Source organism: Rhineura floridana, chromosome 3 (assembly GCF_030035675.1).
Source record: "Rhineura floridana isolate rRhiFlo1 chromosome 3, rRhiFlo1.hap2, whole genome shotgun sequence".
NCBI lineage: Eukaryota > Metazoa > Chordata > Lepidosauria > Squamata > Rhineuridae > Rhineura > Rhineura floridana.
The window spans coordinates 197,427,216-197,446,145 of NC_084482.1; the positions used below are offsets into that span (position 1 = coordinate 197,427,216).

General features: G+C 45.5%; 1 protein-coding gene across 3 annotated transcripts; it reads right to left on the reverse strand.

Annotated features, from left to right (window-relative positions):
• Positions 1-11,121: 11,121 nt before the first annotated feature.
• LOC133381015 (zinc finger protein RFP-like) lies at positions 11,122-18,886 on the reverse strand. 3 transcript variants are annotated; one of them, XM_061619372.1, is made up of 5 exons: positions 18,412-18,886; positions 16,172-16,607; positions 15,199-15,294; positions 14,156-14,386; positions 11,122-11,485 (listed from the first exon to the last, which is right to left on the reverse strand). In XM_061619372.1, the coding sequence occupies exons 2-5, from the start codon at positions 16,586-16,588 to the stop codon at positions 11,417-11,419; spliced, it is 813 nt and encodes a 270-aa protein (XP_061475356.1). In that variant the 5' UTR covers positions 16,589-16,607; positions 18,412-18,886; the 3' UTR covers positions 11,122-11,416. The 3 variants fall into 3 exon arrangements, with proteins under 3 accessions (XP_061475356.1, XP_061475355.1, XP_061475357.1); XM_061619371.1 differs by lacking the exon at positions 18,412-18,886 and adding an exon at positions 18,264-18,405 and having other exon boundaries at positions 11,123-11,485; XM_061619373.1 differs by lacking the exons at positions 15,199-15,294; positions 18,412-18,886 and adding an exon at positions 18,264-18,405 and having other exon boundaries at positions 11,126-11,485.
• Positions 18,887-18,930: the final 44 nt, after the last annotated feature.

Genomic DNA, 18,930 nt, shown 5'->3' on the forward strand with positions numbered 1-18,930 from the left:
AGTAGAATGCTGGATGATTGGCTGAGCGTTTGGATGGCTGAGAGTATAAGTGGACGTGAGTGGGTTGTTTTGGGGGAGTTTGGAGGTGGGTGTGAGTTGGTGTATGTCAGGAGAGTGTGGAGAAAGAGGGAGGTGGAGTTCGGATTAGTAATAAGTCAAATATCACAGTAATAGATGAAACCATAAGCTTGTAGATCATTATCAAAGTTATCTTGTTATTAATGTTATTTAATAAATACTATTTTGGTTTACCGAAGGCCTGATCCTTGGCTGGGGTTTCACAGACCAGAAGGGAGGGTAAGGTAATAACCAAGGCTGAAGGGAAACAGTAACAAATGGTGGCAGCGGTAAAGAGGAGAAGATAACATTATAAGTATCCAGAGCAACCCCGAGTTATGAGTTATCTGCATTGATACAAGGGGGTTGGGAACAGCATAGGCACGCAGTCACGAATGTAACCTGATAGACTCAGGCAAGGTCTCTGGGAACATTGGTTGTAGAACGTGACTGGTGGTGCTGCCTAGCAGGGGGATCTATTGAGATCTGTGCTAGAGCAGAGAGAGAAACCATAAAAAAGGATAGTCCGGACTGGTGGAGTCCCTGGTGGTGCCTAGTGAAAGGCAGTAGCCACGAGCAAGTAGGAACCTGACAGGGAGAGCCAGGGAAGGACGCCTCACAGGCCAGCTGTCAGCTTCCTCCTCCTTAGTCTCAGTGCTGCCTTTGTAGAACTCAGAAGGGAAGAGGGCGAGGGCTGAGGGCAACGCCAAATCTGGGTGGATGGGTGGTGAACGTTGGAGTGGATGTTGATAGGTTGTTTTAGTGGGTTTGAGAGAGTTGTTTGTCAGGAGAGCGTGGAGAAGGAGGGGGGTAGAGTTCGGATTAGTATTAGATAAAACCATATGCTTATGTGCCTTATGAAGTAATCTTGTTATCTTTGTTATCTGTGTTATTTAATAAATACTTAATTTGGTTTACCAAAGGCCTGATCCTTGGCTGGGGTTTCACAGACCAGAAGGGAGGGTGTGGTAAATAACCAAGGCTGAAGGGAAACTATAACAAATGGTGGCAGCGGGGAAGGGAAGAATAACACCACAAGTATTCAGAGCAAACCAGAATTATAAGCAGTCTGAGTAAATCAAAGGGATTGGGACAGCTTAAGCATGCAGTCACAGAGGTAACCTAATTGAGGGAGACTCAGGCAGAGTCTCTGGGACTACTGGTTATAGGACGTGACTGGTGGTGCTGCCTAGCAGGGGGATCTGTTGAGATCTGTGCTAGAGCGGGGAGAGAAACCAAAAGAGAGGACAGTCCGGACTGGTGGAGTCCCTGGTGGTGCCTAGTGACAGGCAGTAACCATGAGCAGGTAGGAACCTGACAGGGAGAGCCAGGGAAGGACGCCTCACAGGCCAGCTGTCAGCTTCCTCCTCCTTAGTCTCAGTGCTGCCTTTGTAGAACTCAGAAGGGAAGAGGGCGAGGGCCGAGGACAACGCTAGAATTAGCTGGCTCCACCTGTCATTGGTCCCTCTGCTTTCCGCCCCACCAGTTCTAATGGGCACCAGCCACCACTGACTACTGTAACACAGTAGCAGATGATGGGCAAGACCCTGGAGAGCTGGTGCCAATCAGAACTGTCAGTGCTAGGCTAGATGATCTGGCTGAAGGCAGCTTGCTACGCAGTGCAGGATGGTGTGGAAGGAATTCTGATTTTATCTCCTTAGAAACCCATCTTTTAAAGTGTGTTTAATCTGCAGTGGTTAGAACGTATTGTTTGCAGTGTTCATTATAATAGGGAAGCATATTTGTTTGGATGTTCTCCTAACAGTTTGTCAGAAGAGATTGTGGTTTGTGGTTAGCAAGTTTCTGGAGCCACAATCAAGGCAACTCAGTGTTAAAAAGAGGAAGTGATGCAAGAATGTTTTCTTAGGAAATAATATCCATCCCTTGTTCCAGGTCTGTCCAGAACCAGAAGGAAGTTGGGGGACGCAGGATTCCTACCGACCTCCGGCTGCTGATGTGCAATGCCAGGTCTGTAGTACAAAAAACATCCACCATCCGTGATGTGATCTTGGATGAATGTGCAGACCTGGCATGTATTATGGAGACCTGGTTGGATGAAGCCTCAGCTCCTATTCTTGAGGCCATGTGTCCACCAGGTTTCCGCTATGCACAGCAGCTGAGGGTGGGAAGGCGGGGAGGGGGAGTGGCAGTTATTTATCGAGAGTCGTTGATCTTTGCCAGACCTCCCCTTCGTGGGACTAACTTTGTTGATTGTATGTACTGGAGGTTGGGCTCGAAGGGCAGTTTAGGGATCCTGCTCGTGTACCGCCCACCCTGCTGCATGGCAGACTCCCTGGCCGAGGTGCTGGAGGTGATCTCGGATGTGCGAATGTTGTCCCCGGAGCTGTTAGTTCTGGGTGACTTTAACATACACGCCAAGAGACCACTCTAATCGGAGCCCCTCGGGATTTCCTGGAAACCATGGCTTCCTGGGAACTGCGCCTTAGTAATATTGAGCCCACCCATGTAGCCGGTCATACTCTTGACCTTATATTTGTCCCAGGGGGGGAGGGTAGTGTGCTGAAATTAGGGGTTATTTCTTCTACCCCCGTGTCATGGTCAGACCACTATCTGGTAAAGATGGATCTCTCGATGCCACACGCCCTCCGCAGGGGTAAAGGTCCTATTAGAATGGTCCGCCCCAGGCGCCTGATGGATCCAGATGGTTTCCTGACGGCGCTTGGGGAATTGGAACCTGCTGAAGGTCGCCCGGTCGAAGCCCTGGTGATGGAGTGGAACGAGAGGATCGCCGGGGCGTTAGACCGAGTGGCTCCGAAACGTCCTCTCCCCCTGAACAGAACTCAAGTAGCACCATGGTACACACCACGGTTGCGTACTTTGAGACAGGAGGTGAGACGACTAGAGCGCCGGTGGCGGAAGTCGCGCTCCGAAGATGCTCGGACACAGGTTAGAGCAGCAATAGCTGCCTACGAGGTGGCGGTAAGGGCAGCAAAGAGGGAATTCTTTGCTGCCTCTATTGCATCAGCAGAGTGCTGTCCCAGGAGGTTGTTCCAGGTGGTCAGAAGCCTGGTCGGTCCAGTTGCTCAGGAACCCTTGGAACAGTCCAAGGCCTCCTGTGACAAATTGGCAAAGCACTTTGCTGATAAAATCGAGCACCTGAGGAGCTCGATTCCGTGCGCCATGGATACAGTGAGTGAGCTAGAGTTGGCCAGTTGCAAACCGGTCAAATGGGATCAATTTCGGCCTCTTCCTTCTGAGGATGTGGACAAGGTGCTCTCATCTGTAAGGCCTACCACTTGTCTACTTGATCCTTGCCCGTCATGGCTCCTCATGAACTGCAAAGAGAGATTGGGCGAGGGGATCAAGGCAATGGTCAATGCATCCTTGCAAGAGGGTGTTATGCCACTAGCCCTCAAGGAGGCTATTATAAAGCCCATCTTAAAGAAGTCCTCCTTGGATCCCCAAATATTAAACAACTTTCGCCCAATTTTGAATCTACCATTCTTGGGCAAGGTCATTGAGCGAGTGGTGGCTAATCAGCTGCAGACACACTTGGATGAAACGGATTATCTAGATCCATACCAATCGGGTTTCAGGACTGGACATGGAACTGAAACAGCCTTGGTCGCTCTGGTAGATGATATGAGGAGGGCATTGGATAGGGGAGAATTCACCTTCCTTGTCCTCCTAGATCTCTCAGCGGCTTTTGATACCGTCAACCACGGTATCCTTTTAGATCACCTGGAGAGTTTGGGATTGGGAGTAACGGTTTTACGGTGGTTCCATTCCTTTCTCTCCAATAGGTGTCAACAGGTAGCATTGGGTGATGAGGTTTCAGACCCTTGGCCTCTCAATTGTGGTGTGCCACAGGGTTCTATCCTCTCTCCCATGCTATTTAACATCTATGTAAAGCCGCTGGGAGAGATCATCAGGAGATTTGGGCTGCAGTGCCACCAATATGCGGATGACACTCAGCTCTATCTCTCATTCAAATCTTCACCAGAGAGGGCTGTGGAGACCGTATCCAAGTGCCTGGAATCCGTGAGTGGATGGATGGGCAGGAACAGGCTGAAGCTGAACCCTGACAAGACCAAGGTACTACTTGTGGGAGACAAGGGAAGGTTGGGAGATGTTGACCTGGTGTTTGGCGGGATGAGGCTGCCCCTACAGGACCAGGTCCGTAGCCTTGGGGTCATTCTTGATTCTAAGCTGTCCATGGAGGCTCAGATTTCGGCCGTGAGCCGGGCAGCTTGGTATCAGTTACACCTTATATGTAGGCTACAACCCTACCTCCCTGTTCAACAGCTCCCACTCGTAATACATGCCCTGGTCACCTCTCGATTGGACTACTGTAATGCGCTCTACGTGGGGTTACCCTTGAAAACGACCCGGAAATTGCAACTTATACAGAATGCAGCGGTGCGCTTACTTACCAACAGCCGCCGCCGTGATCACATTACGCCGGTGTTATTTGATCTACACTGGCTGACGGTTGTTTTCCGGGCCCGATTCAAGGTGTTGGTATTAGCCTTTAAAACCCTGTACGGTTTCGGCCCAGTTTACCTGAAAGAGCGCCTCCACCGCCACCAATTATGCCGCCCGACCAGATCAGCCACCCAAGGCCTTCTCTCAATCCCACCAACCAAAACAGCTAGGTTGGTGGGTACTAGGGAGAGGGCTTTTTCTGTGGCGGCCCCCACTCTCTGGAACTCCCTCCCGTTTGATCTCCAACATGCCCCTTCCCTGGATGTATTCCGCAAGGCCCTGAAGACGTGGCTATTTCAACAGGCCTTTGAGATCTTTGGGATGGGTTAATCTCCATGATTTTATATGCTGTATATGTAAATGTTTTTATAAATGTACTGATGACTGTCCAGTATTTTATTTATTGAGATTAATGTGACTGCATTTGATACTATTGTATTTTATCCCATTTTAATGTACGACGCCTAGAGTGGCTATCTGCCAGATAGGCGACACACAAATTAAATATTATTATTATTATTACTAGGAGAAACCACATACGCTGAAAATGTGTTGTGTGAAGTGTAGAACTGTATTCTTCTTGGGATGCTTCTGGGTGTCTTGTTTTGCACCTTATGAGATGTCAAAATGTGGATCAGAAGGGCATAAAAGTCCTTCCTCTTTCTTTGAATGGACGAAAACAGTTTGAGATGCAAATGCCAAGAACATGCCCTCAGGGGAGGATACCCGGGCAGGGATTGGCCCAAGGGGGTCACAAGGTACAATGTATGTATGATGTACCAATCACTATAAAAGCAATGTATTCCTATTGATTAGCAGAGTGTGAGGTTCGAAAGAACTCCCTCTTCCATTATGCATACTGGTATTTTTGTTATTGATCAATAAACCCTGTCCTTTGGAGCACAATCTTTGGTCTGGAAAGTTTTTCCTTCAACAATCTGGCGTCCCTTGGTGGGCAGGACAAGAACAGGACAGCCCGGCCTGTTAGCTCCTGCCAAAAGACCACCACCGGATTGGTTGCTTCCTAGGACATAGGAATTCGTGTGTTTGTCTTGTCTATGTTTTGCAACTTTGCTGAGGAAACCATCAATAAAAACTTCGAGCTCAAGAGCTCCTGAGGAATGGGTGAGTATAAATTTTATTAGGGTTTAAAAAAGGGGGAAATGCCAAACGGATGGGTAAAATTATTGAGAGCGCATGGAAGGATGAATGTCTGTGTGGGCATACGAGTCCCTGCTATGTGACCTCGCTTTGAAGACTCTTCTCCTGTGTTAATCCTGGTGGTCTTCTGAAAGGGGGGCTTCTATTTGAACACAGCCGATTGAACTCAGTGCTTAGCGAGTTTGCATAGTAGCGTATACTGCCTTGCCATGAATGAGTTCGTAGGCCCCTCAGCAGTCAAACAACTCTGCATGTCTGAGAACTGTTTGTTTGTATTCCCATTCCTTTTCCACTGTTTGTTTACTTTGAAGGTTGTGTGTGGCCATTGAGGCTGGCTCTGGCTGGAGTAGTGCCAGAGGGAAGCCTTGACAGAGACCCACAATATTGAAGGAGTGAGCTCTCTCTGCAAATCCAGGCTTGAGTAATCACTTAGTGCGATTGGCATTGGGAACTGAAAAGGGGAAAGAGAGAGGGAAATGGCAAACATTGTGGGTTTGAGCCAAGGCCAATAATTTGAGGATCCAACAAGGGCGAGAGTTATGACTTAGGCAATTACAACCCAGTGAGAAGGGTGGTGTGGGACAGAAAAAGTAAGAACATTTGTCCAGGACTTCACTTCCCATCAGAGTCAGGCTAGGATTTGGGGGTCCTTTTGGAGATAAACAGTCCAGGAGCTAATCCTCTCAGAGTAAGGCTAGGATTTAGGTCCTTTCGGAGATATATAGACCAGGAATAGGTCCCTTCAGAGTAAGGCTAGGGTCTAGGTCCCTTCGGAGGATAATTTTGTGGGATCCGGTCAGAGATTAACCCAAGTGGGTGGAGGTCCAGGATCCCTGGGTAATGTCCACAGCCACAGACTAGGAAACGAATAGAGAAAGTAAAAAGGAATTTGCGGAGGAAGATAGTTCTCGGCTTCCAATATACTCAATTTTATACTATAAGTGGAAATTGCAGCCGCTGCCGAATTTTTGGATGGCAGCTGACTATTGCACACCTGAACCGCATTATTTGCGGCTGTCAAACCAAAGGCATCCAAAAAGATATTATACTAAGAAGTGGAGAAAACTGTTAGACAAACAGTAGGATTGGAAACAGGGAACCAAACATAGAAGGTGGGCTCTTCAGCAGGTTAAAAAGTTAGGGTTTAGGCCAAAGTTGTTACACCCTAGTTATACTCAGATACACATATACACCACACGGCTCATCCTCTGGATCTTGTAAAGAACTGATGTTTGGGTCCCGAGCCCTACAGCGGATTTGTTGTTGTGGAGAAAGGGAACGTCTAAATCAAAGGCAAGGGAAAAGGTGTAAAAAAGGTGGTCAGTTTTTGCCCACTTGTCGGTGGGCTCCATACCACTTTTGCAGCACAGAATAAGGAAGTAAATTCAAAGCTTGCAGTGCCTCCAAAAAAGGGCATACCAGCGTCCAAAATGTATGAGAAAGATGGCAAGCTTCCAGTGAAATTCTTGCCTTTGTGGCATGCTCATACAAGCAGTTTGGGCAGAAAGCAGCAGTTCCCAGAAGAAAGAACCTTTGATTTAGAATTAAAATCACTAAACGGCTTCACAAGTTAGGAGCTGGTTTTCCAGTTTTGACAACTTCGGTCCCCCCTAGAATAAAAGGAGGGTTTATTAAGCTTCTGGTAAGTTACAGAGAGAGTGAGCTACAATTTGTTTATTAATTAGAAACCAATAAGGAAAGTAAAAATTTCAAACCCATATAGATCCCAAAAAGAGGGGATTCTAATTTTAAAATGTATAGGAAACATGAGGTTTTAGGAGAAAATAAATTGTTTAAAGTAAGTATAAGGTTAACCTATTAATATAATTGTGTATATGTAAAGTTTAATTATCTAATAGTATCCTAATAACATCAGTGTGCAATAAGCGGTGAGTAGTGCTTTTGAAATATCAGAGGGTACTCCCGCTACTTCAAGCTACCAAATTTGGATTATTGGTGTTGTCCTTTTCCCCTGATGGAGGCTTTCCTTATTTTGGTGCCATGAAGCTAGTAGGGCACTAAGGTGGGAGAAGAGCCCTTATGGGGAATTGGAATTAAGAAATTTAAATTTTAAATATAATTGGATATTGGTATGTGAAAATTGAAATTGTACTAAATTATATTATGAATTATGCTAGATGAGCTTGAGGCATTAAGTTGATATGCGGCTGGTTTATAGAGGAAACCAAAGTTTCCTCATAACCAGAGCCTATACTGTAGAAGTAATAATGAGAGTATTTTTGTATGTATAGAAAGTGCCTGGAAATAGCTGTTAAGTTTTTCTTCGTCCTCTCAGTGTTGTTTGGAATGTCTAACCCTACTGCCATTTTCAGTAGCGAGTGGAGTCTGGATGTGTGAGAGGAGCCCCAGCAGTAGGGCTTACATGGTCTGCTTCATTTGTCTTCTTTGTGTTTTTAACTGTGTCCTTGGGTATAATCGTCTTGTTGGTGTCTATAGTAAAATTTCTTAATTTGGGGAATCCGTGACCACGTCCTCCTTTATCGGCTCAGTTGGGTGGTCTAGCGGTTATGATTCGGCACTTTATAGTCAATATGGGAGTTTGCAATTTTTTCAGTTGTAGTGTTCAAAGAACAGCTTTCCTTCATAAGCTGACCACAATGAAATTATTTCTGTGTTAAACCAGACAGATCCCTGTTTATAGAGCGAGAGGAAATGCTTTCTCGAATGCCTGGTTCTTTGTGGCAATGTAGCGAGGCAGGGAACAATTTAACCACAAAATCAGTGTGGGATCTAATAGCAAGCGTTTAGGGTTATTTGGATTTATAATAAATTTGTAACATGTTATAGATAAGAGAGATTAGTTATTCCTGACTTTCTTCTTAGATAGCCTGGAGAATCCTGATAGAGAACTCCCCATCCTCATTCTTGTATAAACCATCATGGGGTTCCAGATGTTTTTCACCAAATAGAGTTGGGAATTTTTCAATTATGGCCCAACCATCTACCCATATACCTGTTGATCACCCTAATGTAAAGACCACTAAGAAATCCTAAGAAGGGAAATTTAAGGGGATTGTGAAGCTCAACAGCTTATGTTTAGGCTGATGCTGTTTTGCCGTGAGAAGGGGGGTGTAGTAAAATAGGACTTTGACTTTATGGGCAATGTACATTCATGGCAAAATAGCATTTGGCCGTTGTTTTAAAACAGAAAATAAACATTGATGCACTCTATCCAATGCAATGAGCTGATCCACAAAGTAAAAGAAAAAGGAAAAAAATCCAGCTAGCCTTTACAAGAACAAAACATGAGCCAGATTGCAACACATGCACACACCCTACCTCATTCTAGGGCAGATAAATTCAGGAACCTGCAGGATTTTAAGACTGCTGTGCTCGTTAGCCAAGAGACAACTTGAATGAGAAAGGAAGAACTAAAAGCCATTCCAAGTCATTGTGTCTTGAATGAATGTATGTGCAATCAACAAGTTCTGAAAGGCTTGCTAAGCAGTTAAAACCAAGGGCAAAGTCAGATATATTCCAGTGTTTGCAAGAATACAATACCATATACAGTGTGAAATGGAGACAATTGTTTGTAAATGTGGGAAGCACCAAGGGTCCTAGGTTGCCTAGTTCTCACACGTCCACTTCAGGCTTCATGGTATTTATTGTTGCCAACATACTTGCCATGTAAAACATGAATTGGCCCTATGATTTCCAAGAAGGCTATAGGAGTATCCTGGCTTAAATCAGTCACATAAAATGCAAAAGCTAAATTTGTTGAACCAGAGGCTAGGGAGGAAGGTTTTTTTATACAGTTCTTTGTAAGAAACAGGAAAAGCAGCAGTGGCTGTGTAAAGGTGGATGTAGGGGAGTACATTTCCATTTCGATGCATGGCTCAGATTGTCTATCCGCAATAGGCTCTTTGTTCGTAAGTCTTATCTCTATTACCCCACAGGATAAAGGGTAAGCCATCTCTATCCAAGTGTTAAAACTAATTGCTATGCCTGCAGGATTGCATAGCCTTTGCTTGCTGTTTTTTGTCACAAAACATAGCTGTCCTTTTGGAGGCCATTCTATGGCAGAGATAGCCATTATAAAATGTGAGGCTCATACCAATAGACAGGATAAAATAACCAAAGGGAATGTAATGGCAGATACAGCAGTCAAAGTAGAGGAAGTTCTGATGGGAGTCTTGGGAGGGGAAGAGATGAACCCTATGGAGAACAATGTTGGAGGGATATAAAAGGAAGGTTGGTGGTTTCTCGCTCATTGCTGCCGTATTTTGCTAGAATAATCCATGGACAAGCCCATTTGGGATACGATGCAATGGTTAAAGGATTGGCTTGCTATTGGTGGGCTCCAGGGTTTCCTATCATATCTGTCAAGCCTATAATATAGGTAAAGTTGAGAGCATAGTTCTATCTGCACCATCACCCCCATGGGGACCATTTATAAATCTATAGAATGATTTTGCCAATATGCCAAAATGTGGGCCCTATGAATATCTCTTGGTGATAGTTTGTATGTTCTTTGGATGGGTGGAGGCTTATCCCTGTGTAAAGGAAGATGTCCTAACAGTAGTCAAAAGGTTGGTCAGAGAGCTGATATCCAGGTTTGAAATCCCCCTTAGAATAGATTCTGATTGAGGAATTCACTTTACAGCTGAAATAATGAAGGGTGTCTGCCAGGGCTTGGGAATCCAGCAAAGACTTCATACTCCTTACCATCCTGCCTCTAGTGACCGGGTGGAAAGACAAATTCTACCTTGAAAGGGAAAATAAGGAAAATATATGCAGAAACAAATTTGAAATGGGTAGAAGCACTTCCTATAGCTTTAATGAGTATAAGGTCAACTTGCAATCAGAGATTGGGTCTGTCACCGTACGAAATTTTAATGGGATGACCAATGAGATTGCCAAGTACACCACCCATCCCACCATACTGCAGAGACTTAGTACTGATGGATGATCACATGCTTACGTACTGCAAAACTTTGTTGTCTTGCATAAGGTCTTTCCACAGGTGGTTGAGGCACTATCCAGGCCTGCTGAGCATCCCTACCATTCCATAGAGGTTGGAGACTGGGTCTGCGTCAAGGTACACGTATGGCGGAACCCTCTGAAACGTTTGTGGGACAGTCCATTCTTAGTGTTACTGACCACACATACAGCGGTCAAGATCCAAGGAAGAGATTCGTGGATCCACGCTTCCCACTGCAAAAAGGTTCCACCTCCCGTGGAAGGAGAAGCAAGCTATTCCAAGTGACCCAAAAAGTCTCAACCCCAGGGATCAGCAGATAATGCCCCAATGAAAATCCCACTGTAGGCGGGAAGCTGGTGGGTGAAGATTGCAACAAGGACCTCAGCCACCCCACTGAATCAGTTGTCCAACATCAGAAAACTTATAATTTGCATCCAAGAAAATAATAACTATCCTAGAAAATTCAGCATGGCAGACCCATCCACTGCGATTCAGCAAACAAGGACTCTTAGAAGATGGTTAATGCCACTATTAGGCTTTATTAGCATCGTAATGTTCTTATTATTGATATTGAATCTGCATGATACAAACATGTTTTTTCTGGATTCCCCAGGATGAGACAGGAATGGAACAGGAACGCCCTTTGGTCCCTGCCATTTCTGGTTCAGAAAAAACTCAAGTGGCCAAAACACGTTGGGCTTTTTTTGCTCTTTTAATAAACCACTTTGGAATTACAACAATATATATATATATATATATTTATATACACCTTTGGTGTTTTGGGGGTCCCCCCCTTTTTTTCTTTCTCCCTCAGAATATTGGCCGCTGGTTTATCCCACAGGATGGGCAAGTGGCCAAAAGAAACGTTCCTTTGATCCCCTAGAAAAAAGTAAGATTCCATCAGATTATTTACAGTTCACAGGAAATACGTTCCTACAATTAATTTGGGCCTATGCCCAAGCCTTAAATCAAAGCAATTGTTGGATTTGTTCTCATGTTCCCATAACTGCAGGGGGGAAAAAACAGCCAAGATACAAATTTGAAGTTATTAGCTGAAATATCAATTAGGCCCTTTAAAATTGATCAAGGAACTCAGACAGAACCAGTTAAGGTGATTCCACTAGTTCCAATAGCTCCCATACGAATAGATTTGTTAAAACCTAAGAAAAAAACCTTACATCATCATGGTATAGCTGGTATGCTTTACAGTGTGCAGTAGAAGCAGTGGTTAATAATACTATGAGTTCAGCAGTAGCCAGTGGGGTCTATGGTGCACCTTGAACTACTGTATGGACTAGAGCAAGGAAGTGGAAGTTGACACATGGGGACTTACCTCCAAGACAAATTAAAGTTCCCATTTGTCAATGTCCTCAGGATAAATCATGTCAAGTTTGTTTCAGGAAGATGGATCTTTCAGGATGGGAATATCCTTCTGATCAGGATGAAAAAGTTAAAAACAGAATTCCACCGATTGAACGAGAATGTTCAAACGGGAGGAAACTGTGGAAGGAATTCTGATTTTATCTCCTTAGAAACCCATCTTTTAAAGTGTGTTTAATTTGCTGTGGTTAAGATGTATTGTTTGCAGTGTTCATTATAATAGGGAAGCATATTTGTTTAGATGTTCTCCTAACAGTTTGTCAGAAAAGATTGTGGTTTGTGGTTAGCAAGTTTCCGGAGCCACAATCAAGGCAACTCAGTGTTAAAAAGAGGAAGTGATGAAAGAATGTTTTCTTAGGAGAAGCCACATATGCTGAAAATGTACTGTGTGAAGTGTAGAACTGTATTCTTCTTGGGATGCTTCTGGGTATCTTGTTTTGTACCTTATGAGATGTCAAAATGTGGATCAGAAGGGCATAAAAGTCCTTCCTCTTTCTTTGAACGGACAAAAACAGTTTGAGATGCAAATGCCAAGAACATGCCCTCAGGGAAGGATACCCGGGCAGGGATTGGCCCAAGGGGGTCACAAGGTACAATGTATGTATGATGTACCAATCACTATAAAAGCAATGTATTCCTATTGATTAGCAGAGTGTGAGGTTCGAAAGAACTCCCTCTCCCATTATGCATACTGGTATTTTTGTTATTGATCAATAAACCTCTGTTCTTTGGAGCACAATCTTTGGTCTGGAAAGTTTTTCCTTCAACAATGGTCTACTTAGCTTAGCTGTAGCTCAGTGGAAAGGACATGTTTTGAGTGGAAAAGATGCTGGGTTCATTCCCTAGAATATTCAGGATCTCAAGCAGCAGCTAAGCAGAATCTCAAGGGCTAGGTACAACTCCCCTCAAGACTTGTGGAGAGCTGCTGCCAGGTGGAGAAGAGAGAGTTCGGTTCGATTGGCTCAGTACCAGGCAGCCTGACAGGCAACTGGACCAAGTTACCCGGAAGACCACCTGTCCCTGTATAGACCCGTAAGATCACTTAGAGCATGTGTGGGGTAGCTTTGGACCTCCAGACGTTGTTGAACTACAACTCCCATCATTCCTGGCCATTGGCCATGCTTGGTGTGGCTGATGAGAGTTGTAGATCAGCAACATTTGGTGGGCCAAACGTTTCCCACACCTGCCTTAAATCACCGGGGGACATTCTACTCATGGTACCACACCCTACAGAATATCATGGGGCCGACATTTTCCATTATCGTCCATGAACGATGGAATGCCCTTCCCCACAAATTCCTTTTGTATCCTTGCAGCACTCAGCTGACTGGAATGAAATGTCAGGTTTTCTTTTAGAGTAGTTAACAGAAAGTGTGGCTTAGTGCTTAAAGTGGTGGACCGGCACCTGGGATACTGGGGTTCAAATCTCTGCTCAGCCATGAAGGTCGCTGGTGACCTTGGGCCAGTCACTTAGCCTAACCTATCTCACTGGGTTATTGTGAGGATAACATCAGGAGGGGGAGAACCATGTTTGTTTGTATAATAACAATAATAATAATAAAAAAATATGATCCACACACACCAGCAGATACTGAAGTGATACAATCCTTTCTGCTACATGCATAGCAGTCTCTTTCTAAGAGATGATAACAATTCTTAAGCACGTCTGCCTGGAAATAAGTTTCACTGTACACTGAATACAGTGGGATTTACTTCCAAATGTAAATGTACTTCCAAATGCATGTTAAGGGACACGCTTAAGAATTATGCTGCGATCCTATGCATATGTTCCTGGGGGCCATGCGCTTCGTTGATTACCCCCAGGAAGATATGGATAGGATCACAGTCATATATTCCCTCTGCCATATATAAAGCAACAACCATCAGTTGCTTGAGATGTCTTCAAAAGACATCTCTTTTTGCCCAGGCTTTCTCTCACCTATAAGACCGGACCCCATTTTTATTTGCTAGAAATCTCCTAAATTCCTGTTTTTGTTCATTTTGACATACTTTTATGCTATGTTTTATGCTATATTTCTGCATTAATAACATTGTTTTTATGTTGAACACCACTTAGATATTTTTAAAATATTAAGTGGTTCATAAATGCCTTTAAATACATACATTCATACATACATACACTGGGTGAAATGCAGCCAGCCTTCTTACCTGCAGAAGTTCATCCACAGGCAGCTGAGATTTCTCCTCCGTCTCTCGGATGATGCCGTCCAGAGAAGAGAGTTCCTGGGTGAGTCTGTCCACCTGCTCATTCCTATTCTTCACAATCTCCTTGTTGGCACATTCCATCTGGGCCACCAGGAGGCTTGACTGCTTTTTCAGAATGTCGTATAATTCCTTGAACTCAGCTGTCAGTTTCCCCTGCTCGGATTCTATTTGTTTCTGCAAGAAATGGTAAGAGGAGAGCCAGCATGGTGTAGTGGTTAGAGTGTCAGACTAGAATCTGGGAGACCAGGGTTCAAATCCCCACAAAGCCATGAAACTCACTGGGTGACCTTGAGCCAGTCACTGTCTCTCAGCCTAACCTACCTCACAGGGTTACTGTGAGGATAAAATGGACAGGGAGAGAACAAAGCATGCCACCTTGAGTTTCCTGGGAGGAAAGGTGGGATACAAGTGTAATAATCAGTATATAGATAAAAAAAAAAGGAGGGCAGGCAGGCGTTTATCTTTCAATTATTACATTTTTCATCCTGTTACTTCTTCCAAGAGATCAGGGTGGCATGTGAACATAGGAAGCTGCCTTTTACTGAGTCAGACCAATGGTGCATCTAGCTCAGTATTGTCTACACTGACTGGCAGCAACGCTCCAGGCTTTCAGGCAGGGAATCCCTCCCAGCCCTAACTGGAGACGCCGGGGATTGAACCTGGAACCTTCTACATGCAAGGCAGATGCTCTGCTCCTTAGCAGCAGCCCTTCCCCTGTCCGTCCCCCCTCCTGGTCTCCCAGCATGTGACCCACTCCTTACTGAACCACCACTTAGTATGACCTCTGACACCACACAGACCATGTAGCACATTCGACTATGTTCCCAAGGCATCATCAAGAGCCTTCCATGAATGTCTAGGATTGTCTAGCACATCCCTAATGGGCTTTCCAAGATGTCAGAAATGCAAGAGGCAACTCTTGGTGGCACATGATGCTCAAAGCAACAGCTCCACACGTTCACTTCCCACTGAACAGAGACACGTACAAGCAGGTCTTGGTTTTCCTTTTCTGCATTCGATTTATACACCAGCATCTTTTCTCTCTGCTTTCTCAGCGTCTCCAAGGAGCTACACATGCGGTCCTAGATGGGGGGGGGGGAAATCACAACTGAGTAGGTTTGAAAAGGATCAGCACCCTTTCATGGGGCTGTAGGAAGCTGCTTTATACAGAGTCAGACCAGTGGTCGATCAAGCTTAGTACTGGCCACACTGACCGGCAGAGGCTCTCCAGGGTTTCAGGCAGGGGACATTCCTGGCCCTTCCTGGCAATGGCAGGGATTGAACCTGGTACTGTCATCATGCAAAGCAGATGCTTCACTGAGCCACAGTGCTTCCCCTTTCACTGAAGGCAATTGTGAAACTCCACAATATGCTCACTCTTTCTCTTGCTTTGACTGGAGGTCATATTCCAATTCCCCCAGAGACTTTACTTCAGGAGGGGCTAATCTGCGGCCACTCTAAATATTGCTGAACTACAAACGTGCATTATCGCTGGTCATTGGCCATGCTGCTTGGGGGCTGATGGGAGTTGTAGTCCAGCAACATCTGGAGGGCCACAGGTTCCCCATCCCCGACTTAGAATCTAGAGGCAGGAACGGGTCACCTAAACAGGGATGCCCAACAGGTGAGTTACGCTTCACCGTTGGGACTTCCTGAATATGCATTCTTTGCTTTGTAAATCTGCAGCACAACAGTGGGTTTTAATGATTCTAGCTAAATAAAGTAAGTAAACCACATGAGATTTTATTGACCATGCAGTTACTGAGAATCACAAGTGGGAAGAAAGTGCTGTTGCGCTCAGGTCCTGCTTGCGGGCTTCCCAGAAGCATCTGGTTGGCCGCTGCGAGGACAGGGATCCTGGACTGGATGGGCCACCGGCCCAATCCAGCAGGCCTCTTCTTAGGTTCGCCTGCAAACGCAAAACATTCATTGTTTATTCCCTAACATAGCGTTCCATACCTTATACTCTTGGGCAGCCTCCTCCTTGGGAACCACATTATGACCTCTGTGTTCCTTTGACCTGTCACACATCACACAGATGGGGACCTGCTCGTCCTTGCAGAAGAGCTTCAGGGGCTCCTCGTGTCTCTCACAGATTTGCTTCCCTTCGGCCTTCATCCTCTCCTGATTGTTCAGTTGCTTGGTTATCTCGACAAAGCTGGCCAGCTGCTTATTTGGCTTGAACCTCTTTCCAGAGATGGCCCATTTACACACAGGGCAGAGGATGTTTGTGGAAGAATCCTCCCAATACTGGGCAATGCAAGCAGAACAGAAGCTGTGCTGACAATCCAAGATTACTGGGTCAAGGAAGAAGTCCTGGCAAACAGAGCATGTCATTTCCTCCCGAAGTCTCTTCTTGAGATTGTCAGTAGCCATGGTAGCTTCCTTCCTGGACCTGCAGGAAAGGGAAGAGGAAAAAACACCAGCAGATATAAGTGGGGTTTATTGCCAAAAGCAAACAAAGCCAGACCCCAGGCTGGCTGACATCAGTGCCAAGCATGCGCAGGCAGCTGCCTGGGCCTCAATAGGAGCCCACTGCTGGCACCCACCCTAAGAACCTTTAATTTTGATGCTCTCCCCCTAGGTTCTCTTCACTCTCTGCTTTGTGTAACATCTTGCCTGACGAAGAGCTCAAAAGCTTGCCATGCTTGTGTAGCATTTTGTGTGATCCCAATAAAAGCTGTCCAAGGGTCACACCAGATGTCTGTTTTAACGTACACATTCAGGACAAAGGGCTCCCGCTTTCAGTACTGTTGGCGTTTGCAAACATTTCAGGGCCAATATATCGCTTTGCAGCCAATCAGTGTTGCTGCTGTAACTTCCTGCTGAAATCCTGTAACTTTTTAAACCACAAATGTTGTGGGGTGGTTGTTGTTGTTTTGGTCCCACTTTATAGCTCAAGAGTGTCTGTCCAGATGGCAACAATGCAATAATGTCAGGGAAGCAGTCACAGAACAACTAACAAAGCAAAGTGACATCCAGACAGTTCAGTACAAATCCATGTGTGAGTGACATGTTGCAGAATACATCCGGGGGGGGGCAGTCTAGAGACTCCCTAACTATGGAGCCTTGGGGGTTTTTTCCTTAGGGACCAACATGGCTACATCTACTTTTTATTGCATATGCAGCTTCTGTAACCCATAATCAAGGGTATGGCAGAAGGTCCTGCTTACAAGCTTCCCAGAAGCAGTGGGTTACCCCTCCCGTGGGTTACCCCTCCCACCCCACCAGAACAGGATCCTATACTAGATAGGCCTTTGGACTGATCCAGCAGGGCTCTTGGTTTTTATGTCCTTAATATCTATTAACTAAATTAAATCAACCTGAGAGAGAGAGAGAGAGAGAGAGAGAGAGAGAGAGAGAGAGAGAGAGAGAGAGTGTTATTGGGGGTGAGAGGAAAAGGGTAATTAGCATTCAATGAAATTAAGAGTAGCTAACATGACACCCAGAGAGCCAGTGTGGTATAATGGTTAAGGTGTTGGACTACAACCTGGGAGAACCAGGGTTTGAATCCCCACACAGCCATGAAGCTCACTGGGTGACCTTGGGCCAGTCACTGCCTCTTCGCCTCAGAGGGAGGCAATGGTAAACCCCCTCTGAATACCCCTTACCAGGAAAACCCTATTCATAGGGTTGCCCGTAAGTCAGAATTGACTTGAAGGCAGTCCATTTTCATTTTTCAACATGACACCCACCCAATACTATTGGACTCCAACTCCCATCAGCTCCACGCAGCACGGCCAAAGATCAGGGATGCTGGGAGTTGTAGTCCACAATACCTACAGGATACCACTTTTGTCTCCCCGATTTAGACATTATCAAGGAGAGGGGCTGTGCGTAAGTGTAGGACGATGGCAAAGAACAAAAGTGAGACTAGTTGAAAACAAAAACCCAGAACAGTTCCACCAGATAGCAGTGGAAACTACCCTGAACGGTTACCCAATAAGTTTAGAAGCGAGACGGCTAAGAAGGAAGAATGACAACCACCAAAATTAAGTTGCCCATCCAAACACAGGGTCGGTTTTATGATATAGCTGATTCTGGTACTTACGCTGACACGGGTGGAGGTTGGGGGGTCAGGGGAAAGGCGTTCAGCCAAAGAGAAACGGCAAGAGCGGAACCACCTCTTTCCCAGTAACGATAGACAAACCAGGTACGTCTCTTGTGAACGAAAGGGTAAGAGGAAAGGCACTGCCTACCTCTTCTGGATATATAGAGCAGTGGGAGCAGAGCCACTCCTTTTCCCGTGGCGACCAATCAATGAGCCGCGCAGTCGTGAACGAGGAAGAGCCCGAAGTTCTGATGAATGAGCGGCAACGAAAGGGAAAACGAAGGCTTACACTTACGCGTGTCCCAGTTTGAAACCTCGCGTTTGTTTTGGTTTTTGGCCGAGAGGTTAAAAAAGCTCGCCTACCTTTTGGTGACAATAGGCGGCCGGCTGGCCGGGATTCTAAACCTGTTTACCTGAAAATAATTTATCTCATTTCAGTGGGACTACTTCCGATCAAGGAACTTGCTTTGTAAGAGAGAAGCCTGTTTTGGGAGACAGCTGGTGACGTGGGCTGCCCGCACACCAAATATTTAAAGCACGTGACTCCCTCACACACACCCCGCAAATCCTATAAACGGGAGCATACCCACACAGACAACTATAATTCCCTGCCCCCTTAACAAACTATAGCTACCAAAATTGTTGGGGTAGGGAGTCACGTGCTTTA

Excerpts from the sequence above, each read along its gene's own strand:
- LOC133381015 (XM_061619372.1), bottom strand. The coding sequence starts at position 16,588 with ATGGCTACTGACAATCTCAAGAAGAGACTTCGGGAGGAAATGACATGC. Across the intron at positions 14,387-15,198 it reads AGGAAAACCAAGACCTGCTT|AAACAAATAGAATCCGAGCA; the intron begins GTACGTGTCTCT and ends CATTTCTTGCAG. Across the intron at positions 11,486-14,155 it reads CTGTGGATGAACTTCTGCAG|GGGATCAAAGGAACGTTTCT; the intron begins GTAAGAAGGCTG and ends ACTTTTTTCTAG.